General features: G+C 39.4%; 1 protein-coding gene across 10 annotated transcripts in view; it reads left to right on the forward strand.

Moving 5' to 3' along the window:
• SORCS2 (sortilin related VPS10 domain containing receptor 2) overlaps positions 1–25,620 on the forward strand; it is a 489,498-nt gene extending 463,878 nt beyond the window's left edge. For 4 of the 10 annotated variants that reach the window (XM_045018304.1, XM_045018301.1, XM_045018307.1 and 1 more), the window contains 9 exons: positions 604–737; positions 3,251–3,374; positions 5,285–5,397; positions 7,226–7,351; positions 12,900–12,999; positions 15,408–15,510; positions 20,760–20,917; positions 23,066–23,145; positions 23,489–25,620. In XM_045018304.1, the coding sequence (XP_044874239.1) occupies positions 604–737; positions 3,251–3,374; positions 5,285–5,397; positions 7,226–7,351; positions 12,900–12,999; positions 15,408–15,510; positions 20,760–20,917; positions 23,066–23,145; positions 23,489–23,512 (962 nt within the window). In that variant the 3' untranslated portion in view covers positions 23,513–25,620. Of the gene's footprint in view, positions 1–603; positions 738–3,250; positions 3,375–5,284; positions 5,398–7,225; positions 7,352–12,899; positions 13,000–15,407; positions 15,511–19,951; positions 20,098–20,759; positions 20,918–23,065; positions 23,146–23,488 lie in introns of those variants that run through there. The other 6 variants (XM_045018302.1, XM_045018306.1, XM_045018303.1 and 3 more) reach the window with 6 other exon arrangements.
• The last annotated feature ends 297 nt before the right edge of the window (positions 25,621–25,917 follow it).

The following is a 25,917-nucleotide window of genomic DNA, read 5'->3' on the forward strand; positions in this document are numbered from 1 at the left end:
ACTCTAAGAGCACATGTTTAATGTACAGAAGTTATACATTTAAATTTTGCAAATCAATTACTTTAAAAATCTGTCTATTAGAAGCTATGTATTAATTGGATATTATGCTGAATATTAGCCTGACTAAAAAAAACAATGAGGAGTCCGGTGGCAACCTGACTGCTGATACTTCGTAATGAAAATGAACAGTCAGCATCATTCTTCTCAGATTTTGCCTTAAAAATATCAGAGGCCTGGTAGAATTTCCATCAATTTTATCTTTGATTACTTTCCTTTTCCATCTTTTTTTTTTTTTAAACTGGGCTAAATTTACTTATCATCTTCTATGTCAGACGTGCACAAGAAAGACTCATACAGGTGCATCAATAAATCACGTTGCTCTGGATTTTTGTTTGTGACCTCCTTCGTTTAATTCAAATGTCCAGAACAGACCTTCAGCTCTTTTCATTGATGCATGCAGAAAACAGGGAGGGAGAAAAGTAAATTCAGGACCTTGTTCTGTGCCGGTGAGACTGCTGCAGAATTGCTGAACAAGAGAAAAACCAGAAGCATTCAATAAATTGATGGATTCTTGATTAATGGCCTTTTTGGAACTCTATTCAGCTCCACTGCAGGCTTTACATCTAGAAGTGGTTCCAGTCATTGGGAGAAACCAGGAGGTGAATTTGACAGCCATCGTATTGCCCAAGAACCCTAACTTGACAGTCTTCTACTGGTGGATAGGAAATAATCTTCAGGTACACACAAGATTTCATTGGAGATTTTTTTACAGCCTCTCTTCAATAAGGATTATGTCTAACACCTATTCCTTTCAGGAAAATACTCTCCTGGTGTACATGACATTTTGCAGAATACCTTCTGTTTCAAACAGTCTGTGATACCATTTATTAGATGTTATTTAAACCTCATTAACTGATCATGAACTTTCTCTGTTCCTTTCCCATTATTGCTATTTTTGTGATTAATTTTTTATTGATTTTCATAAACAAAAATACAAAAATATAAATGACTTGCAGTTTGTATATGTTACAGAGTACCACATATTTCACAGGATATCCAATAGAATTATGTAATTTAAGCACCTTTATAGTTTGTCAAAGCTGAAAAATCAGACAATAACACAGACACAAGATGTTAGGGTGGTGGTAACTATAATAATAATTATTAATAATAATAATAAGACACAAAGAAATAGGCAGGAAAGGGAAGGAGGAGACCTTAGTTATAACAGAAGTCTGGCATTATTTGAGCCACCTTAGAATTCTTTATCCAAGTGTATCAAGAAACAGGGTCCAATTTTTTTTTAGTTCATATCATTGCTCTCTACGTCAATAGGCTGTTCTTTCGCTGCTTACTCAGACAGGTTCAAATACCAGTACTCTATTTTGGGCATAAACCTACTTCTCCATTTTTGTAAAATCACGCACTTGATAATCATTGCAGCCTTCAAGAACCAAAATCTTGGTGGTGGAGTTAAACCCAGCGTAGTAGGTACATAAGCTAAAGTATAATTCTCAGCTGAGGACTGAATGCTGAAATCAAGCACCATTTTCACTCTTGTGTCCGCCTGACCATTGGACAGTCCCATAGCATATGCAACAGGGTTCCTTTTTCTTTATTACAGTGTCAACAAACTTCAGAGGACAAGGGCCTCATCTTGCACAATCTCTGTGGTGTCCATTATTGCTATTTATGTGTAAATGGAAATTTCTCATTTAGAATCAGGCTACTTCTCCAGACCATTTCCTTTAGTGGAGTCACAATTGTGTTGCAGTTCACCACCTTTAAGGAAACTGTGATGTAATGCATTTGGGATTATGATATCAGTGAATTATGAGAGCTTCTATTTATGTGATGATTAGCAGAGATGGGAATTGAAATACTGCACAGAAATATATATTTCTGACTAAGTCTGTTTCTGTGATGTTATATTCTTTACAGTTTGTTATAGAGAGATGAAGTTAAGTCTAAAAAGGCGAAGACAAAAAAGGTGCTCATACACTATAATTTTGGTCATAGATGGGTAGATAGGTTAGATCAGGGGTAGGCAACCTATGGCACACGTGCCAAAGGTGGCACGTGAACTGATTTTCAGTGGCACTCACACTGCCCAGGTCCTGGCCACCAGTCCGGGGGGGGGGGCGCTCTGCATTTTAATTTAATTTTAAATGAAGTTCTTAAACATTTTAAAAACCTTATTTACTTTACATACAACAAGAGTTTAGTTATATATTATAGACTTATAGAAAGAGACCTTCTAAAAACGTTACAATGTATTACTGGCACGCAAAACTTTAAATTAGAGTGAATAAATGAAGACTCGGCACACCACTTCTGAAAGGTTGCTGACCCCTGGGTTAGATACATGGATCATAAAACATAAAAAATCTAAATATTTCTACTGGGACAGGATGATTCTCTTCTGTTCATTTAGGCTAATTATCTTCTAAAATAATTATTTTAAAGTGTATGAGCGCATTGTAGTGCTCATAAGAGAGAGACTAAGATTACTGCTTGAGGGAGGAATAGTTCAGACAAGCACCATGCACCAGTCCATTATTCTAGTCTTGAGTCTTTCTTGAGCCCGGAATGCAGATCAAGTGATATTGTATGGTGGATCTGTGATGTGCACAAATATGGACTAAGCACCTAATTCTGCAAGATACAGAGCATCTCAGGTCCCTTTTGACATCTTTGGGAATTGCAGAAGTGCAATAGGGCACCTGTATGGCTCGGGCACTAAAATCAGGCCCCAAAATTAATTTAATTGTAACTGATGATAGAATCTGAACTCAGGTGTGTAGAGGGGAAAGACCTATGCACTGAGGGCCAGACCCAGAGCCCAGTGATGTCAATGGGAGTCTTTACAGTCATTTCAGTAGGCTTTGGATCAAACCCTAATAGTCTCTCAATTATATTAGAAGGAGGATCTGCTCAGTCTTTAAAAATCTGTGTCCCTTAACTTTGTAATTCCAAAGTCAAACACTAGATTTTGAACACTGTTTAAGTATATTTCATATGCATTTTCTGAATGAAGGACTATTTTAGTTTTCAAGTATCCAACGTAGGGCAAGCATAACTGGTGGTAGAGAATTGGAATTTGCTGACTTGTCTAACCATTGATTAAAATCACAGGAAAAAATCAATCTATTATTTGATCCTTCCAATATATTTCAATCATATGTCCTTCACACACATTTCTTTCATAATTCTTCCTAGCATTCTTTTTTAAATTTTCCTTCTTGTTTAGCCACTTCTCACTTTGGACCGTTTTTTGGTGACAAGATTTGCTGAGACAGGTGAGGTGAGAGTTACAGTGCAGGCCTCCTGTGGGAACTCCATGCTGCAGGATTCCAAGATTGTCCAAGTTTTTGGTGAGATCATTTTACTCCCTCATATTTTTTTGTCCATTACATGTACTTGTATGTACTTTACAATTGCTCTTAGAGACCAGATCCTATTTTGAAATTTTATCCAATGCCATGTTAAACTTGTAAACTTAATTCACTAATCTATTCTGTAATGAAACACCATTGAAATGAACGGAGAGAGGCTAAGAAAGAATTTGACCTGTATCCCATATAGAAAATGCTACCATGTTATTCCAAAGCATTACAGATAACAGTTGTCTTAAAGCAGCATTTTGGGCCATAACTGTAGAATACTGTAGAACTTATATGTTTTTATAATATTTTTAGGCATTCTGTTGATCTTACTACAGAAAGAATAATGTGAGAGAAGAGAAGTTCAGTGGGGCACATACTTTTATCATAAAAAACTTGAAAGAATTTGCCTGTTGTGATAACACCTTTTTGCTTAATGATTTGGGCATTTCTCTAGGAGTTTGGATTAGAAAGAGCTGCTGAAAAATGTTAAATGACCCTTTTGCTAATGTGCTGCATTGGATCTCAGTGTATTTTGCTGTGCTATGTAATGTGCTGACGAGGCCTGATGTACCATGAAAAATGTAAGAAGGAAGAGTAAATATTTAAACTTGTATATCTGCTGTCAAATCTGGGTATCAGGGATATCTAATAAGTCTTACTTTGCTAAGGTTTGCAAATATGGCAAGTTAAAAGCTTCATATATCCTGGGGACACTCAGAATGATACTTAGCTATTGTCCTAATATTCCAAGCAGACTCTGCCCTTTTTGCTTGTAATATGCTTTTTAATATAACATAATGGTAAACATCAGAATTCAAGCTAAATAGAGCATTTGTAAACCTCTTGCCCTGTAACAAATGGATTTCATGAATGCCTGTGATACCATTTATAAATCCATCAGCTTTTCAGAAAGCTTTAAAAATATAACCCCATTAGCATGGCTTGTAAGCCTATCATGCGTCTTACTTTTCACTACTGCAGCTGCTGTTAGTATTGGCAAATCCTGAGTCAAAGACCAACGGTGCATTTGGGTTGAGAAAAATAAAGACATCCTTAGAAAAAATAAATATAAAAATATGATTCTGTCTAAACTGCCCAAGAGATCACCTTTGGATCGTTCATGCATTCCAAAGGATCTCTTTCTCTGCTTTTCATTAGGTTCTTCAGGTATACTTCCAAGGAGCCTTTAAGGAGAAAGGAAAGAATACAGAGTCCTGTTTACTAAGGAACTGTCCATTTCTAATATTTCAGTTATTTTTGGATTATATTCATAGAAATGTTGGGAGTGTAGCTTATTTATTCTTTTAAACAATGCAGTAGGTAGCCATTGCTATATCATTTCTGTTCATATTTTCACAGCTAGATTATAAAAAATATAAAGAAATATTCATTTTGCATGAAAAAAGGAAAATGCAATGGGCAAGAACCAGATGTTTATGATTCAGTAAGAATCAAGTCCATAGAATCGTGCCCATTTAAAAACAAAAGAACTCACAGCTTTATGTGTGGTGTAATATCTTAATGAAAAATTACTGGAAAGATAATTATCAGTGGAGTATATGAAACTTGACTTAATGTTTTCCATGTTGCCTTTGATTGGTGGCTAGAAATATTTAGACATAAGATGCTAGGAAATTGGGGAAAATACAAAAATCTAGTATTGGTCCATGCTACTTAGATTGTAAACTCAATGGGGCAGGAACTGTCTTTTAATCTGTTTTTGTACAGCACCTAGCACAATGGAGTCCTGGCCTGAAAATGAGTCTTGTACGAGCTTCTAAAAATACTACTAATAATAATGCTAATAAAGCTTTTTCCCAGAGTTGTTATTTTCTACAAAACTGTTTTGCCCCAATTCTCTTTGAATTGTTCAAAAATATTTCTTTTCCTGTTTCCAGATCATTTTCAAGTTCTTTCTCTAAAGTTTACTAAACATCTGGACATGTACAACCCCAACATACCAGAGTGGAGGGAAGACATAGGCCTGGTAGTAACACGACTTCTTGCAAAGGTGCTCTCTCAGTTTGCTCATAAACTGCTCCTTCTCCAGTCATAAAGTTGAAGGTTAAGTTAATGCCTTCCCATTTAGAAAAAACCAGGCAGGGCAGAACAATAAAACTATCCCCATGAGCGACATTTAGAAGCAGTTTGAGACCAGTGTCACTTGTGTATACAGGCCATAGATTACATTATTGCAATACTGCCAGTTTATTTCCAACACAGCCTAATTGGGAATTAACAATAAATACTCCTCTCAGGGATTTTGGGGCCAGGTGGAAATATTAGCAAATACTTTGACTTTGTGAAAAAAGTGTAACATGAATGTGATGTAGTTAGGGGTTACACAAAGGGTACTATAATATACAACATTTAGTCTTTGATAGTTTTTTTTTTAATAATAATTTACAGCTTTGCCTATGTAACTCTGAAAATTACAGAAAATATGTAAGGAATTAATTTGCTGTAGCCACTTTATGTAGATTGCAGGTATGGATAAGACTTAGATTCAGATTCAGTGCTTAATTTGTGCTAGAGCTTGCTAGGGCTGAGTCCCAGCACCTCTAGGCTTGGCAGTTCATAGCCCCAGTACCTCTGGGCTTGCCGCATCAGTTATGAACATAAAAAAATTGCTTGAGTGTAGGCACCTACTTGCTTGAGCCCTGGCACCTCTTTCATTACAAATTAAGCACTGCTCACATTTGAACCCTGAATTGTCCTGTAGATTACTTAAGTCAAGCTTCACATAACAGCATTGTAACATGAATAAAGAGTAATGCCATTAAGGTAGGGAGCACTTGAGCAATAATATTCAGGTGCACACACTGCCAGAGATAAGCACATATTGAATTCAGTTGAGGAGCATATCAATAGGTTATGACCCCAGAGGTAAATATTTATAGAAATAGTTATCACCAAGGAAACACAGAGCCATATTGTCAAAGGGCCCAAAGTGAAGTCAGTGAACTTACTCTGGATTTGCACCAGTATAAACCAGATCAGGATTCTGACCTTCTATTTTACACCTGTTTCACCCCAGTTTATAACCCCAACACCTAGCCAAATAGAGTGAGTTCCATTAATCACACATATCAACTTCTACCCATTTCATAATGTACATCTGCCTGATGAGTGGCTTCCTTCCCTCCCCCACCCGCCCCCACCAATCAAATTGGCTCCACATCTTAACTTTTAAAAAATCATATACATGAAGTTAGATAAAATTATATGGATTTTCAGAGACTGTTTGACCTAAGGACTATGAGATTAGACCAGTGCTTTTCATTAAAATCTCACAACAGCCTTCCTATATATATCACACAACACAAGAATTTGTGACGAATGGTAACATTTTCAAAAGTGATAGTGTCATTTAGAAGCCTAAGTCCTACTGAATTTCAATGAGACTTAGGCTCCCAAATGTCTAAGTCACTTTTGAAAATGGAACTTGTACTTCTAAGACACTTAGGTGCTTTTTGAAAATTTTATCTTGGAAGATTACATGCTCACTGCACAGTTATGGTAAACCACGAACCACTTAGGCTTCAGTTCACTCTTTCCCATGATACCCATTAGAGCTCTTTGCTTTGTGTGATAACACTTCTAATTTTCAAAGAGCTTTTCAGATCTCTGCAAATTAATGTAAGGTTTTGTGCAGCTTTCTAGCTTCCAGTGACTTCCGTAGAATTTTTCTCTACATATTAAAAATCTTAACACCAAAGACCAGATCCAGAAAACCATATGTGAAAGTAACTACATATTTTATTTATTTTTTGTATAATACTGACAGTATAAAGTTAGCATACAGGCCTGTAAATCTGTGCATGTCTTTTTCTCTGCAGGAAACTAATATCCCTGAAGAAACACTGGTGACCGTGGTGAAACCTGGTCTGCCCACAATTGCTGATTTGCTCGTGCTGCTTCCAGCAAACCAGCCAAAGCGGAAGAGAAGTATAGCTAATGATAAGGTAGCCAGAACAATCTGTGTCTGATTAGGGCCAAATCTTCATCCCATTGAAATCAGTGACAATACTCCTACTGGCTTCATTGTTGGGCCTTACACACCTAAATGTCATCCACCCTACTACTTCTTGGTATGACCTACGTAAGGCTAGCAGCAATTGTGGTCTTTGTCTTTAGAAGAGTGCAGTGCCTGCTCCTTCCCTGCGCACCCTGGGATGGAATCTACCTCAAAGGCAACAGGAAGAGAGCAGGCCATGGTCTTGCCGCCTCTAGTCCAGCCCATAATGTGGGGTGGCATGTAGTAAGGAATATGCTGCAGTCCCTGAATTCCTCTCCAAGCTCCACCAGGGACAGTGTGTCTCTATACCAGCCCCAAATGGTATCAAAATATTTCTCAGGGATGGCTAATATTTGTCTGTTGTTACATCAGCAACTAAAGTGATAACATATTGGTCTATAATGATCCAGTAGATTAAAATTCTCTAATCAGGAGTACAAACCACTGTGGAAACCACATATTTAGAACATTAACATTTTTTATTAGAGGAGAGAAATCCTCCTCGCTGACTTCAGAAATATATTAGACCTCAGATTCTACTGACTCAAGACTTTAGGATTTGGTCTATTACATGAAGAGCAGGTGGTTTCTGTCGTAATGGTCAGGAAGCTTATTCAGGTACTGAGGCAACAGGAGCAAATACTTTAAGTGCAATGTTTTAAGAGACTAGTTCAGGAGGGGAATATGTTACAAATAAGAAGGTTCAGAGAATAGGCCACAATATCTGTCTAGCCAGAGTGTGTCTACCTGTAGGCAAGCCCGAGCTCCCTGGGCAGCATGGTACAATACCTCGTTCATGGAATTGCTTAAAGAGGTGAATCTCAGATTATTTTGATGTGGCTTCTGAGTATTCGAGCAGGAGACTTTAAACTTAACTTTTAACTTTCAGAATTGGGTAAATTAGGATTGAGAATGGTCCTAATGCAAGAAAAACATCTGTAGCCTCCCCCTGTATCTCAGTGTGAAGTTCTGGAAGACTGAAGTCACAATTAATTTCCAGGAAGCACTGTATTTTAATAGATAGTTCAGAAAGCCCTATGCCAATTGTGGCTTGCAGCAGGTGGGTGAAACTCTTAACTTCTTTGCTCCCTTTAAGGAACGAGATGCTGATTTATGATGAAGTGTACCTTTCTGTTCCAAGTTTATGTGGAATGGACTTCTTCAATAGTTAAAAGCAACAGATTAAGACAGACCCCTGTGTCCTGCTGTTTGTTTGCTTTTTTTTTTTTAAATACCTAAATGTATTCAGATTAGCTCCCTTTAAATCTCAGCTATTATTAGTGGTCTGCTTCCAGGCAGCTTGAAGAATACCATCAGTTGCATTCAGTGCTGGCTCAATGTTTTCATGGTCAGATCTGAATCACCCTTCCAGATATTCCAAGAGGAAAGACATAAAGGGCTACACTGAGCTGCTAATGATTTGGAGCAATTCCTAATATCAGGACTGGAGTGAAATGAAAGCAATTTAGTATTGCACAATTTCTATGATAAAGATCCCCATCCCCATCTCAGAGGTAACTTATGGCTATTGGAGCTAATGGTGCACCAAAGGGATGCCAAAGTCAGGATCGAAAAGATAAATCTGGGAGTAGCTATATATTCTTCATCATACTTATATGTTGCTGACAGAGTTCAGTTAGCATTCAGCTGTGGGTGGGGCATACAAAAGGGCATACAGATATCAGGAGCAGATATAGCACCTCCATGGACACCAGAGGGAGTGTGTTCCCTGGTAACTTTTCTCCACAATGGGAAGAGGTGCAGCATGCAGCTTCCTCACCACAGCCCTACAGCTGCTTACTGGTGTACAGTAACTCCTCACTTAACGTTGTAGTTATGCTCATGAAAAATGCGACTTTAAGCGAAACAATGTTAAGCCAATCCAATTTCCCATAAGAATTGATGTAAATGAGGGGGTTAGGTTCCAGGGAATTTTTTTACAAAAAACACAATACAATATTATACACACACACACACACACACAGTATAAGTTTTAAACAAACAATTTAATACTGATACACAGTGATGATGATTGTGAAGCTTGGTTGAGGTGGAGGAGTCAGAGGGTGGGCTATTTCCCAGGGAATGCCTTACTGCTAAATGATGAACTAGCACTCGGCTGGGCCCTCAAGGGTTAACTCTCACATTCTAAAAGGCAGCAGGAATGGAGGGAGGGGAGAGCGCATCGCAGACAGAGACACACATTGTGTGTGAGAGATGCGCATTTCCCCTTTAAGTACGCTGACCCTACTCTTAAGTACACTGCCTTGTTAATTAGATCAGCTTGCTGAGATGGCAGCTGCTGCCAGCAAGCTCCCTCTGTCCTGAGCCCTGTCGTGTGTCCCCCCTCCTGTATGGAAGCAGGGTGCAGGAACAGGGGGGACACATGACAGGGCTCAGGACAGCGGGAGCTTGCTGACAGCCTCCCCTCTTCCTTCCCTGCCCCCCTTCCCACACACACACACAGCAAGCAGGAGTCTTGGGGAGCAGCTCCAAGGCAGAGAGCAGGAGCAGCACATGGCAGTGGGGGGAGGGACAGCTGAACTGCTGATTGATAGCCTGCTGCGCGGCTGCTGCACAGGGAACTTAGAGGAGCGGGGAGCTGATAGGGGAAGCGGATGGGGGGCTGCCAGTCCACCCTGGTTCCAAGCCCCCACCAGCTAGCTGCAACAGGCTGCTCTTTCTGCAAGCAGTGGACAAAGCAAGCAGCTGCCAAAGGACATTAGAAGGGAGCATTGCACAACTTTAAACGAGCATGTTCCCTAACTGATCAGCAACGTAACAATGAAAGAACATTAACGGGCCGACTTTAAGTGAGGAGTTACTGTATAAGATAGTATGGCCATGGACACACCCCTTCTGACACATCCTGTGTGGAACTTGCAGAGATGCTATCATGATAGCAGCCACATCTTCACCACCTTAATGTAGGCAAGGCAGAATACTGAAGCTACTGGTGTGTGCGAAATCAATGAGAGTCTTTCCATTGACTTCACTGGACACTGGATTAGGCATGGATTTTTTTTTAAAAGGAGGTCACAATTTTTTATGACAGCTGCAATTGTACCAAAATCTGTGTTACTCAGTAAATATCCTTCCAAAAAACATCCATGCCTAATCCAGTGTCCAGTGAAGTCAATGGAAAGACTCATTGATTTCTTTGGGTGTTGGGCTGGACTCTTAGGGCTGGTCCACACTAAGAAGGGGGGTCGAACTAGGGTACGCAAATTCAGCTACGTGAATAGCGTAGCTGAATTCGAAGTACCCTAGTTCGAACTACTCACCCGTCCAGACGCCGCGGAATCGAAGTCCGCGGCTCCAAGGTCGACTCCGCCACCGCCTTTTGCAGTGGTGGAGTACCGGAGTCGACCGCGGCGCTTCCGGAGTTCGAACTATCGCGTCCAGATTAGACGCGATAGTTCGAACTCCGAGAAGTCGAACTCACCGCATCGACCCGGCTGGTAAGTGTAGACTAGCCCTTAGTTATCACTTGTGGCAAACCACCCATGTTTATGGATCATTCATTGTTGATGTATAACTGAGAGGAGAACCTTCAAGATCTTCAATATTTCCCCTTTTTCATGTTTCAACAAAGGGACATTTATTCTGCTGATAGCTCCAATTCTGAAAGTTGGTGCCCTGGCATTCTTGTGAGGAGTTGTCATGTACCGAGAATGCACTCTGAGTCTGCTGAATAACCTGGGCAGCCCTTATGGACTCTATATCTGTACTCTAAAATGTGAATGAAATTAGTATCCCTTTAAAAGTTTCAGATCTCCATGTCATCTCTTACTCACTTGCTTGTCTCTCAAAGGAATTGCACTAGGAAGAACTACTTTTAGATCTACACCTCTAAGAATGCTTATGGGATTTGAGAATTGCTGGTGGCAGGGCTGGCTCCAGGCACCAGCTTATCAAGCAGGTGCTTGGGGGGGGCAACTCTGGAGCGGGGCGGCACTTTCAGGTATTCAGCAGCAATTCGGCGGAGGGTCCCTCACTCCCGCTCGGAGTAAGGACCTCCCGCTGAATTGCCGCAGATCGTGATCGCGGCTTTTTTTTTTTTGGCTGCTTGGGGCGGCAAAACCCCTGGAGCCGGCCCTGGCTGGTGGGACCAGTTAAGTATGGTTCAAGTACAGAACTCTGTTGGAGAGAGACTAAGTAAATATATTTTAGAAGTGGTTGTATTATTTTACAAGTTGCTGTTAATACAACTGTCAGAACTATTCCTCATGTCAGACTTGGGACAGAATAATGGAAACAATATATGGCCAAGTCAGTAAGTTGGGGATAAAAAGTTAAGAATTCTCTGGGAGAATTCTCCTGAAAATTAACTGAGGCCCAAATTATGTTACCTTTACACTGAGTGCACAAAGAGTCATATTTAAGTCAGTGAAACCATTTATGGACTGAGTGTAGGTATGGGGATCAGAATCTGGCCCTTTGTGAAGTTCATGCAAATACTGTAAGAGAAACAGCAGGGGCTTTTCTACCTAATAGGCTGTGAGGGCTTGTCAAAACCAAGCACAGTAATGTAAAAAGAGCCTCTCTTGAAGGTTTTATAGATAAAAAGGCAAATTTAGGGAAGTTGTGGAATCTCCATCATTGGGGATTTTTAAGAGCAGGTTGGACAAACACCTGTCAGGGATGGTCTAAATAGTATTTAGTCCTGCCTTGAGTGCAGGGCACTGGACTAGATGACTTCTTGAGATCCCTTGCAGTTCTATAATTCTATGAAACTTCTAATTTGGCATCCTGTGGGGAGTGGTATCCTCTACTTAGGAACAGTCTATAAAACTAGCCTTGATCCTCTGGAAAATTACCTATGTTGAAGATACAAAGAAGAGAAAGAGAGGGGCCAGACAATGTGTCTGACAGTGGTGGGATGTGGTGGCACTTTTAATGGTGCTGATCCATAAAAATGTGGGAGATCTTATTTTAGCATGCTTTGTCCCCATTAGAAAAATAGGAGAAACTGTTTCTATGTGGATGGAAATAACTGTTTTGACAGCATCTTCTTAAAAACGTGTTGCAAACAGCCAGCCATCCATAGAGATAAGCAAGTGAAGTAAAGTATGACATGCAGTGCATTATCAAGCAGCAATTACTTTTCATATGTAAGAAATCTAAAGTTCCAGAGAAGCCTGTCTTTTGATATCATTAGAAGAATATGCATATTGGAGACAGGTTTCAATGTGGATTATTCATTGTGCAAGTTATAGATCGGGTGGGCCAAATAGCTCCTGTAAATGAAATGCTGTTTATCGCATAATGAAAGAAAAAAGTAAAGAGCTCCATAAAGGGAAGAAAGATTTGGCTATGAACATTTTAAAACCAGAATTGCCTAAAAAGTTACAACTCATTGAAATGGTCAAAAAATGTCTTCCGGGTTTCTCACCACGTTGAATGAACGTAGATGTTTCTCAACTTAGTGCATTGAATTTCTCAAAGTGGAACTACGTGGAAGATGTGTGACATTGTCTCTCTTATGTTTTCAGAGAATAGCTGCTATAAAGCAGGCCTTGAATGCACATAACATCAGCTTCTTCCTGAGGGAAGGATACTGGGTCTTAGTGACGTTAGCCAGCTCTGATTCAGGTAAAAACCCCAATCTGTAGATTGCTATTAGAATTCTGAGAGAAGTGTCACATTAACTGGTTTCTTCTGATGTTTATTAATTTAAAATGTACCATCAAAGCAACTTATTTTACAGTTTTTCATTGTTTGTTTCATTGTGATACCCAGTTAGAAGGTTGAAAATATTTGTTCTCTCACTTTCGTCCTTTTCACTAAAATGTAGACAGATTATCAAACACTGGCCAGTTTATACAGGCACAAATTGAAAGCACAGTTTGGACACTCAGATATAAGGGTCCTAAGTTTGACAGCCTGTAAGTATTTGGACCCACAGATCCAACCCTACAAAAATAGAGGCAAGGACTGAAAAGTTTTCTGTATTTGTGTGTGGGTGTTTTATGAAGGGAGCAAACAACGAAAAGGCTGTGTTTTAGCAGGAAGGACAGCTTCAACTTAAGCCCTCCCTGACAATGTCAAAGCCTCTTTGTTTGTGCATGTGCATCATCTTTTATGACATCCGTTCTGTTTGTTGCTGAATGACACTGACCCAGCAAAAAGAGCAAAGCACATTGGGCCCTATTCAGATGTGTCATAAATAGTGATGTAAATTATATATTGCCAAGTCAGTTCCCAGGTCAAAATAAGGCACATCCTCTCTATATCTTAGGTTCCACTATATACACCCATCACTGTAGTTTCTAATCTGAAAATAAAATGAGGTAGAAATCACTTGCGTTAAGAGTCAATATTCCCTGGTAGCAAGAACACAGACTAGAACTGAGGAGTCTTGAATTCCATTCTAAACTCTGGCACTGTGTAACTCTGCAAGTCAATTGACCTTACTCTATCTCAGTTTCCTCATCTGTAAAATGAATATAGTAATGTTTATGTATCTCATATAATAGAGAATTGTGAAGGCTGATTGACTATTGCCTACAATACCTTTGGAGATCCTTGGAAAAATGGCACTATCCATGCAAATAATTACATTATTATTATTATTTATTATTTCATTTAAATTTGTCCTCTCTCCTGTATCCACAAATTGATCTGCAAATTAGTTTATGGTGCTGCCTATTTTACTTCTGGGGGAATTCTGCGCCCTGCAGAAGGCACAGAATTCATACCTTCCGCAGATTTCTTGGCTCCCCCACAGAAAAATGATGGAGCAAAGAAATCTGTGAGGAACACATGCCCCTTGCATGGCAGCCTGGGCATGTCTGCTGGGAGCAACCAGCAGCAGAGAGCAGATCATCGCGGGGGGGGGGGGGGAAAGGAGGGAGGCTGGGCATGTGTGCCTGCAATCATGGAGAGATGCTAATGGGGTGGGGCTGGGTGCCTGCCTGGGTGCGAATGAGTGAGAGACTCACTGTCCCTCTCATCCCTGTTGCTGCATCCTGAGCTTGGAGGCGTAAGGGTGTGTGAAGCAGGCTCTGTCCCTGAGGCAGAGCAGAACTGTAACAACTAAACAGGCAGGCTGCTAATGTTCCCACTGTTAGTTAATTGTTCCCATTCGTAGTCAATTAAGGCTCCTTTACCTTGCCAGAGTGGTGTAAAGGAGCCTTATTGTAAATGATAGCAACAAAATCCTCATCTAGGAAGGTCTATGTCAGTGGTTCTCAAACTTTAGTACTGGTGACCCCTTTCACACAGCAAGCCTCTGACTGCGACCCCCCTTATAAATTAAAAACACTTTAAAATATATTTAACACCATTATAAATGCAGGAGGAAAAGCAATATTTGGGGTGGAAGCTGACAGCTCGTGACCCCCCATGTAATAACCTCGTGACCCCCGAGGGATCCCAACCCCCAGTTTGAGAACCCCTGGTCTATGTGCTTTCTCGCTTTTTTTCCTGAGCCAGACAGGCACAGTGGGGTTAAATTACAGATCAGGATCTATTTTACTTATCCATTTAAAAAAAATGCAGGACAATGATTAGCAAAACTGTGTGACTTTCATGTGTGAAAGTTTGAGCAATTTAAAGCGACCTTCTATTTTACAGAACACCAAAATAAAAGTAGTGCAATTTAAATGAAAATCCAGGATTATAATTAGAATGCAGGGTCTTGGTTACCAAGTATTTGTAATTGAACTCATGTGTTTAGGAAATTCTGAACAGTTATGACGATTTTTTTTCTGTATTCTAGTTTAAATAAATTACCAAAATAAGTGAAACTGGTGTGATTGTATTGCTTTATTGTGACAAATAAAATATGCAGAATTTTGCAGAATTTTGGATTTTTTTTGGCTCACAATTCTCCCAAGAGTACTATTTGAAGAAGCTACATGGTGTAGTGACAAGGAGAAGGTATAAATACAAATCTAGTGGTTTTTACTTAAGAGATTCAATAATAAGGCAAGCCCAAGATGATAACTGGTCTGAAAACAGATTTACTAAGTTCTTCAAATATATGTCTTGCATTTCAGACTCTCAGAGGATTGGAGGAGGCAATGGATACTGGGCTATAGTGGTTCTCTTTGTTATCTGTCTAGTTGTAGTTGGGGCCTTCATTCTCTACAAGTTTAAAAGGCAAGTAAACCTTACATACTTTAAGAACTAGATTTGTTCACATGTATCATTTCTTGAAAAATAGACTTTTTTGAAGCAGTGCACTGACGGGTCTCGAGCTTTTAAAGCCCATGCTTTTTCTGACCGTTTCAGACATCAAGGTTATAATTGATGTTGATGTAGGTAAATAGCAGCAATATGGGAGCTCATTCAGCTTGCGTCAATACAACCACCAAAAAATAGTCATTCTAAAATATATTCCTATTATCTACTTTGAGGAGTAATGAGTAACCTAGGCAACCAGGACAATTAATTGATCCTCAAGTCTAATTTCTTACCAAGAAAACAAAACAAAATGATGTGGAATTTCTCTTTTGAACATGTTAGCGTTTGATTACTGAAACAGTACCACACAGGTTAAGAGTATCCAGCTGTGATAGAAATAATAAGTAAGAATAGAGTTTGCACGATAACATATTAGGGAGGAGGTGAAGAAGCTATGGAAGTGGCCTTAATATAAGAAATATGTTCATGAGGAACAACTGATACCACATAAGCTGTGTAAGCAAATACTTATTCCTTTAATAACTCAAAGATATTTTTAATCTGCATTTGATTAAGGAGATGAATTCATTATTGTTCAGGTGGCAAGTTACTGTCTTTTTTATGCTGGTTTATCTATTTGTTTTATTATTTGGACATGGTCCTGGTATTTGTTTTGTTAGGTACTCAAAAGCCTTCAGGTTTGAGCCGCATGGGAATAAACATGTTATAATTTCACAAAATCTGCAGTCCTTACTCAGTGAAAACGCCTATTGATTAGGCCCATTATTATTTCAAGATGGATTTTTATTTAAAATAAACATTCTTTAACAGAATAGTCTAAGTACCATACTGTGCTAGTGATAACAGCAAGAGCACAGCATTTAACTGAGAGTTCAAGTTAGCAACTATCTTTGTCTTCTCATTAGACAGAGGTGCTTTGTCTCATGTAGGAAGAATGTCTTGGCTTTCCAACTGTGGAATCTTAAATTTCTTGGTATTTATAGTGACCTATTGTTTTATAGGACGAAACACAAAATTTGATATCACACTCAATCTACAGCTGAATAAAAATAATAAAAATCCATTTAGCTATTCTGGGTTCCCAGAGCAACAAAAAATCATCATAAAAATGGATGATGTGATGCAATAATGTTTCATTTGCAGTACATTGGGGGTTGTCTGTTTATATTACATGATCATAAAACTTGGTGGTGGTGTCTGTTATGAGACATTGTGATGTACGCCTCTTGATTAGCCCTTAAGTTAGAGGCAATTAGACAACAATTTAATAATCGGCAAAAGAAATATACAATATTTAAGAAAGGGGAAAAAAAGTATTTTTTATTCATCTTGATTCCTTTCTAAAATGTCTTCTTGGCTTATTATTTTCTGAATGGGACAGTTATTGCAGAGGAAGACTGTAGGAATGCTAGGAATTGTAACACAGCTTTAACTCCCCTAATACACTGGAATTTCTCAGTTGAACAAATCAAACTTCAGAGCAGGATCTCACAGCATCATGCAGCCCCCAGCAAAATTTGATTCTTCTGAAATGGAAAGTGGGTGATCCACCAAAGCAGGGTGCTTAGAGACAGATATCACTAGAAATGGGTTAATCACCTGAAGCAGAGGCTCACCTATGAGTTCAGCTTAAATTCATGAGTGCATATGCGTCACAAAAGCACATTCCGCCCAGGATGAAAAATGCAGAGTAAAGATTTCCCAGAACTGAAATTCATAAAAACAGAGTATCTGCAGTGATCTCTCCTAGGGTGTGCCTACAGTGCAATAAAAGACCCACAGCCTGGCCACGGCTGGCCTCGGTTGGCTGACTCGTGCTTGTGGGGCTAAAACTTGCAGCGTAGACATTCAGGTTTGGGCTGGAGCCCAGGCTCTGAGACCCCATGAGGGGAGAGGGTCTCAGAGCCTGGGCTGCATCCTGAGCCTGAATGTCTACACTGCAATTTTTAGCCCTGTAGCTAAGCCCCATGGCCCTGAATCAGTTGATCTGGTCTCTGAGACTGGGTGCTGCAGATTTTTTATTGCAATGTAGACCTCTAGAGAGCAAACATTATCCAAGGACAGGAATCCCCAGAGCACCTATTAGTTTTATAAGACCAGGATCCACAGGAGTAGTTGGTCCACCTAGACAGAGACTAACAAGCAGAAAGTAACTAAAGTGTTATGATCAGAGGCAATACTTCCTACTAAACTTTTAAAGTTATATAAGTTTTCAAAAGATAAAGTTATATAGTTTTCAAATATAAATCCTAAATTTCTTCCATCCCAGTAGTTAACAGTGTTTTATACCAGCATTTTCTCAAATTTTCGTTGTTATGGGATTGGAGTGAGGAAAAAGGGTAATTTCCCTAGTGGCAAATGCTGCTGAAGCAAGAAACAGTTCAGAGAATAAAACTGAATATCTCAGATGCAAAAAGATCTCCTCCTCCTCTTGGCTTCAGACTGCATGCATTAGACAATTAACATGGTGCTTCAAGCTAATCTACAGCTGAATAAAAATAATAAAAATCCATTTAGCTATTCTGGGTTCTATTTAGCTATTCTGCCAGATTCACTAGTATGCTCCATCAGCTTAACCATCCAGGATCATGGCGTGTTCTGTCACTGGAACAGCATAAAGCAACTGGAAGGTTCCAGTGACTCTGGCTCATTATCTAGCAAGGATCCAGAATCTGCATATTGTTTCTCAAAGCAATGTCATCTTTATTAGAGGTAATTCAATCAAAGAAAAATCCTCCCTTTCTTTTTCTGATGTATTTTTATGTTTGTGATGTTTTTCCTAGTAGGATTTCTTCATCCTTTCAGCAGCACTCTGAGCGGGGTTCCATGGTGTGGGGCACTCTGCAGTAATATAGACAAGACAAACAGCACAGTATCCACCAAGCAAAGGCAAGGGAAGGAAAATGATATTTCACCCACATCAAAGCTGTCATGTATTTAATACATCACTAGCAGAAGAGCTGAAATCATCCTTCTTTTATTTTTGCAACAGCAGGAACACAGGTTTCATCATACCAAATTAGACTATTGGTTCCTCTATTTAGGTATTTTGCCTACTTTAGTGGGAGTTCATTTGATTCTTCAGAAGAAGAGAAAGGTCTCTGCCTTTTCACATTCTTAAATTCCTCCCCTTCCTCCCCCCTCCCCATTCATTTGAAAATCTGTTAAAAATTAGGTTCATTATTTTAAAAAATCTCCATAGACTTGCTGCAACCAAACTCACGGATCTTTTTCTGTATTCACCTCCTTGCATCCTGTTCTTGGGTACCACCAACCTGCACCCAATTTCAGCACTCTTGGAGCAGAGTTTCTAATCTATCCTCATCATTGACTTCCCATCTCATTTACACTTTCAGAAGAAAACCTCCCCCTTTTCCCCCTTCGCCTATATTACTATTATTTGCATGAGAGCAAGTGGAGTCCCAATCCTAGCCATTTAGTTATAAAAACAGGTACTAATTTGATGATCCCTATTTTATTAAAATCAAAACAATACCATGTAGAAAAGGCAGGCTTCTAAAATGAATGGGACAAAGTAAATCATGACTGCTCTAAAGCACAAAGAACTCATTCATCTGAACATTAACCCCAAAACTAACACCGTGATAAATATTCTATTCAATGTATTATCATTATTATTGGTACTGTTACTTTAAGTACCAGCAGCATGCTCCAGTACTCTGTATTATTTACATTTCAAAATGTTTAGTAGTAGGAAACAGTAAGAGGGGGATTAGAGAAAGATGGCTAACAGATACAGTATTCCTAGTCATTTAAGCTCACTAGTAGCATCTGCCTTCTGAAGCCAGTGATTATGGTTTATTGTGCAATTTTGTTCATTTTCTAGAGGATCGATTAAGCGTTTCTTTAGAATATAATATGCATGTAACAAACAGTGTATGTTCTAGGCCTATTAGGGTTGTGTAATGTAGAAAAAACATAGCCCTACTGTCCAGAATAATTTCTAGAAAAGTGTGGGACCAGGAGACCATATAATAACTCTAAACTCTTATACATCAGAATTCCTGTTTCAATACTTATTTAAAAGCTGCTGAAGCTTTGTTGTAGCATGAATTATGTTAGGGCACCTAGAGCCTAGTATCGACATCATTTTATCGTTATTTAAATAAACATAAATAAAATGCCGTCTTTCTCTTGAAGAGTGTATTATCTCCTGGTCATGAAGACTCTTGGAGTCAGGACTGGGTGCTTTGATTTGCGCTCTCTCTCTCTTTCTCTCTCTCTCTCTATATATATATTTTAAATAAACCTTTTCAGTATGTTTTAATATTGTACAACACTGTGACTACCTCAGCAGAGGGGTTGATGGAGACACTATGGAAATTAAACTATGATGTCATATTGCCATTATTCCCAGCTGGGCCAGTGACTGTGCAACCAGGGGCAGTTTGCTTTACCTCTCTTGTCCTCAGCAGCTGTTAAATTGAGGTAACCTCAGGGCTGCTGTAGTGCAGTTTCTCAACCGGTGGGTCACGACTCCCAGGGTCACAAAAGGCAATCAGCAGGGGCAGGGGGTACGAGGTACTGAAAATTTAATTACAATTTGAAAAGCTTGCTCTCCCCACTTGCTACACACCCTCACCCGTGAAGGTCAAGTATTGACTGTCAATCTCTCGAAACAACACACACATAAACATATTGTTGTTAGCATTGATACAAGGTCACCAAATTGTTTTAACTTTCAATAAGGGGTTGTCGTACTGCTGCAGAGTAAGACATAACTAATTGATGCTTTGTCATCCTATGATGACATTTTAGGAATGCAAGAAGTATTATTTATTGACATGTTTTCAGTTTAGGGTGTTTTTTTTTAAGTTGTAGTTACTGGGAGTTCAGTAAATAACTGAACAAAAAACAAAAAAAAATCTGTGTTTATAAAGAAATCTTTATATCAAAACCAGGCAAGTTCATGATACCCATCTAGAAAATTCCTATAAAATGATAAAATAGGGATAAAACCAATGAGCTTCTGTAGTTATTAATGGGAAATCTATAGTTATTACTGTAAAATCCTATAGAATTAAATAGAAAATGTTCTTTAGGCTGGTTTAAAAATTCAGTGGAAACATTATTCTTTATTTAATTCTATAGGATTTTTCCATAGGGGTTTGAGGTTAATCTGATTAATTGAATATAATATGAAACTAAATTCCATCAAAGGATATTTTTCCTGTGCTATTTAGGAAACTGCCAGGCAGAAATGTCTATGCCCAGATGCACAACGAAAAGGAACAGGAGATGACCAGCCCTGTTAATCACAGTGAGGACACCCAGAACATCATCCAGGGTGAGGAGTTTATTGATGATGATCTGGATTCTCAGACGCTAGGTAATGCAAGAGGTAACTTCACCTTCACTTTATTAATGTCTCAGTTAGTATTTTGTTTGTTCTATTTTTAAAATTATGTTTTAATGTTTGCATTTTTAGTATCTTCATTTTTGTACTCAGCTTCAAGAGGGATTGAATGCTAAACTGCTAACAAGGAAACACTTCTCCTTTTATCCTCTTTTTTGTTTTGTTTTAAATTCAGTCTATTCTGTTGATGTTTTATGACATGCCATATAAATATACAGTATGTAAGTTAGTACAATACACTGCCATATGTGACATATGTGAACAACATTAGGACGATCATACAAAAAGCAGCATAGATTATAATCGATGAACTTCACTAGCATTTAAATTAACTCGTACATGCCTTGAATTCAAAGTGTAATGAATTTTAAGCAGAGAGAAATGATGCGTAGAATGAATGTTTCCGTAATGCAGGGTAGATTGTAAGGAGGTGTCCTCTCTTTTAGACACCTTAAATGAATTCCCAAATACAAAACTTCATTGAATTCATCCTGTTTTGAGTCCTGACCTGCCAGTATCCAATGGACAGTCATTAGAATTCTCATTCAGGAACCTTTTATGAATGTGTCTTAGAGCAGATGATTCAAAGTTAGATGAAAGTGCTTGTCTAGGCAATTCATGAGTATGCTGAATGTAATGTAGAGAGCTAGTCTAAAAATACTCCAAATGTATTGAGAACACAGAGCAGCCTGAAAAGTGTAGCACACAAAGGAAGATCGTCTAGTGCTGTTTCTGACAACTCTGTGAAAATGGAACATCTGACCCTAAATCTCAGGCTTATAAAACTGGCTGAATTGATGGTAGAGACAACTGTGAGGTTAAATGGCTTCATTAACCCTACATGGAGGGCTAAGATCAGCCACGGAGGGCAGACATCCTGGAAGTCCTTCTTTATTTCTTTTTTATTCTTACTGTCTATCTCTAATTGTCTTTTGTTGTTTTTATTTTCCTTAGCTGAAACATATGTTGCCACTGAAAGGGAAAAAACATATTTCACCTGCAAAATTGTTTTTGCCCAGATCTGTACATTTTTTAACAAATTGCACACACTAAAATCATTGCTGTTTTCATTAAAACCCTTCAAAGAGAACTTTGATTATACTGCAAAGCTCTACCAATACTGTAGCACTGCAAATGACCCTGGGACACAAAAATTGTTTGTATAACAAGTTTGTTTCAATTATCTCATCTCTAGACTAGAGTTCTGAATGCCAAGAAGGTACTCTCAGGGTTCTTCAGTTAGTATGAAGTGCTCATAGCCCCTTAGTGTATAGCAGGTAGTCTATAATCTTCCTCTTGCAGTTGTGTAATACCTCTCACTATTTTTGCATATGTGGCTGCTTAGGATGAAGAACATGGGAATGAAGAAGTTCTACCCTGATTTACAACCATTCAAAAATAATCTCCTTGCCTGCTCACTGTAGGCTATATTTGGTCTGATCCTGTGCTCCTTACCTTCCACGGGGGTCAGTAAGAGTGTCGATTGAGTAAGGAGTGCAGGACCTGCCAATGAGGAAGTCTTAAGTTAAGCAGTTAACAAATGCAAATCTGAATGTGACCTGTAGTTCTGCCAGGGTGTCAGCACCAGCAGACATCCAGGGGAACAGGAATAGCTCATGTCCTTGGGTCAGAGCCATCTATGTTTATCAGCTGCCAGACAGTTTTAAGACATAAGACTTTTTCTTGCTATACTTCTACACCATGCACTTTTTTGTTATTTGCAGTATTTCCTTCAGTAGCACCCAACAATACGTGGGAAATCATCCTAGTTGTCTCAGTGTTGTGCTATTTTGTCTGGCTGAAGTATGAAGCATATCACCATCCCTACTGAAATATTAAATTCTGTTTTATGACATTATTTGCAGATGGTTCGTATGCCATGGAGATTCCCACTTATTCTGATGGGTTTTCCCCCCCTACTCTAGAGATCACTATCATAGCCTCCTCTCCAGGCACCGCAGGGTTTTACAAACCTAGTTTTCTGTTTGCTCTCTCTCTTCTCATAACTTTTGAATTGTCACAGTACAGTATTTCCAGACTCACCCAGTCACTTTTTTTGTTTTCTATATATTTTATGTTGCCTACTTTATCGCAACCCCCACCTTGGGACTCCTCAACTCCATTTCCTTGCAGTGACTCCTTCTGGGAGAGGTGGAAACTTGAACAGCTACAGAGTTCCCTTATTGCTGATGCCGGTCAGTGTCCAATCCCAGGTCAGTGGCATGTTGAATGGAAGCCTCAGGTTCCATTCTGCTCCCTCACCTGCTCCCCTCAAGACAACTACACCTTTTTAAGCTGCAAAGAAAACCACCTTATGCTGTCACTGGGATAGAAACACTAGGAATTCACTAACAGCCATCATGAGCAGACACTTTAAAGCACTGAAGTAGAAAGTATGCTGTAGGTACACTGAGCTGCTGCACCATCTGCACCTGAACTGTTGTTTGATAAGATGACCATATAATTTGATTGACTTGTCTCTGCAATAAAAGGGGAATGTATAGTAAAATGCTCAAACTATACTAATGTCACCATTTTGTTTTTATATTTTTTTAGGCAGTCACTCAGGCGTGGTTTTGAGCATTAACTCCAGAGAGATGCACAGTTACCTGGTTAGCTGATGTTTACAGCTGAACACAAAAACCGAAAGACTCTTCTCTGTATTGTTTAATTTTTCCCTGGGGATGTCACCAAATTGCAAACATGGCTGTACCTGCTGGTGGAAAGTAGGTTCCTAAACAGTCTTGAAACTACAAGTGTCCATCATCTGTTACTGTATACTGGGAACTTGTTACAATTCAAACTCAAACTAAGGTAGCACATTTGTAGCCCTAGGCACACTAGATGCCACATTTTCTCTTTTCTGTATATGTTCTAGTTCTTTATGTTCAGTTTTAGAAGGACTGGACTTTAGTTCCTTTTATTGCCTGGGGTGTTCAATGGAAGACTGAAATTCAGCAGCCCTGAAGAGTTGACTTTAAAAGCCAGTGACTAGTAAGTACAAAGCAGATGGCTGGTTGATCGCTACAAATTTGTACTTGTTTAAAAGGCTGTGACTGCCTGTTCTGGTTCAGCACTAAGAGAGGAATGAGCAAGGAGATAAATATACTCCTTAGCTCCTCTTCAATCCAAGTTCTTACCTTTAAAATGTGTGAGACAATCTAATGAGCTTCAGCTCACTATGTGAGTCCCTGTTATAAATTGAATAACTAATGTGTTAAGACTTCTTGCAAGTAAAATGAGTCCTAAGAAGCTCCCAGCACCAGCCCCAACCCACCCAAAAAACCCGCTAGCTTGTTGCTTTCACTTCTGGAGGCCGGTTGGTTTAAGTTGCTCTTCTGTCATCTTCTAACTTGAGCACCTCCATCATGGCAGTTGCAAGACCAGTTATTATATAATAAACAGTTCTGACTGCCTGTCCCTTTTTCTCTTTTTACAAGTGTAAATACCTCTTTTAAGTAGCTTTTTGTATGTTTGGGGTTTTTTTAAATTTCTATTTTGAGGGCAGAGGCCCAATATATGTACGAATCCTCCCCCAACTAGGTCAGTGCAGCACACCAGAACCTTTAGTCCTACAGATACTTGGAGTTTCCCTTTGCGTTCAGTTCCTGCCTCTGATGTAAGGATGGGCAAACTCGCAGCTGAACTTCACCACCTTTGACATGTTTGACAATCAGGAAGGATGGGAGCAGGGAACTGATGCAATTTAAGGGATTGCACTTCATGAGTGTCACCACCAGGTGTCACTCTTATTCTCTCATCGCTGAGCTGCACCATATTTCTGCAGGGAAGGGCAATGAAACTGTCAAAGGAGCCAGATTGGGAAAGGCATGTGGGTCAGTTCAGAGTTTGCTTATCCCCATCTCTCTGTCCCCAGGGGTTGAGAGTCCTGAGTTCATCACTAAATCCACATCTTGTGGGTTTTTGTAGGGATTTGTGTAGGAAATGAACCACAGCATGGTTCAGCCAAGTGTTTGGCATCCCATGTATCACAGCTGCCTGGAATTAGGACACTCTCTGAGAAGCCTATTTAATCTTTTCACCTTTTGCCTTCAACAGGGGATGACTAGCTCTTTTTTACTCACTGAATGTTGTGCTAATGCTTGTAGCTAATGTCCATGCCACCTTCCTTAAAGGGATTATAGTCAACTACATACTTGTGAATGACCAAGCAATCACGCCGGTGAGACAGAATGGCACTATCTAAAAATTCTCCTATGCAGTAGGTCGCTCTTCCATGTAGCCAGGGAATTAATGATATCATGGAATATGCTTTCTTCAGAAACAACATATTAGCATGCCACCTTCTATGTGGCAATATAAGCTCTCACAAAGCTCACAGAATCTGTGTGTAAAGCACAAGAAAATCTGGTTTAGGAACTAACAGTATGAAAGTGGATGGGAATGCTTGAAAAGAGTGGCAAGTGCATGCCAACTGCTCAGGAAAAGGTCTGTTTGTAACCATCTCACAGAAATTTCATCTTGAAAAGCCCTACAGGGCCCTGCAAAACTAACCCACAGAGAGACAGGAAATACTTGAGCTGACAATGCTAAGTATAATTCTGACACAGTTATAAGAACCAAAGATCAAAGGTCCATCTAGCCCAGTATCCTGTCTTCTGACAGTGGCCAATGCCAGGTGCCTGAGGGGGATTGAACAGAGCAGGTAATCATCAAGTGATCCATTCCCTGTCACCCATTCCCAGCTTCTGGCAAACAGAGGCTGGGGACACACCGTCCCTACCCATCCTGGCTAATAGCCACTGGTGGACCTATCCTCCATGAACTTATCTAATTCTTTTTTTAACCCTGTTTTAGTCTTGGCCTTCACAACATCCTCCATTCATCCATTAGTGTCTGAGTCCTGGATTTTCTGAGGTGAATTAGTGCTTTGGAAGCCTTCAGGACTGTTGCACCATGCACTTGCCCTGTTCACCAGCTCCTTACTGCTTTTAGGGGAAATGAACTAGAAACAATAGAGTGAA

Source organism: Mauremys mutica, chromosome 5, assembly GCF_020497125.1.
Source record: "Mauremys mutica isolate MM-2020 ecotype Southern chromosome 5, ASM2049712v1, whole genome shotgun sequence".
Taxonomy (NCBI): domain Eukaryota; kingdom Metazoa; phylum Chordata; order Testudines; family Geoemydidae; genus Mauremys; species Mauremys mutica.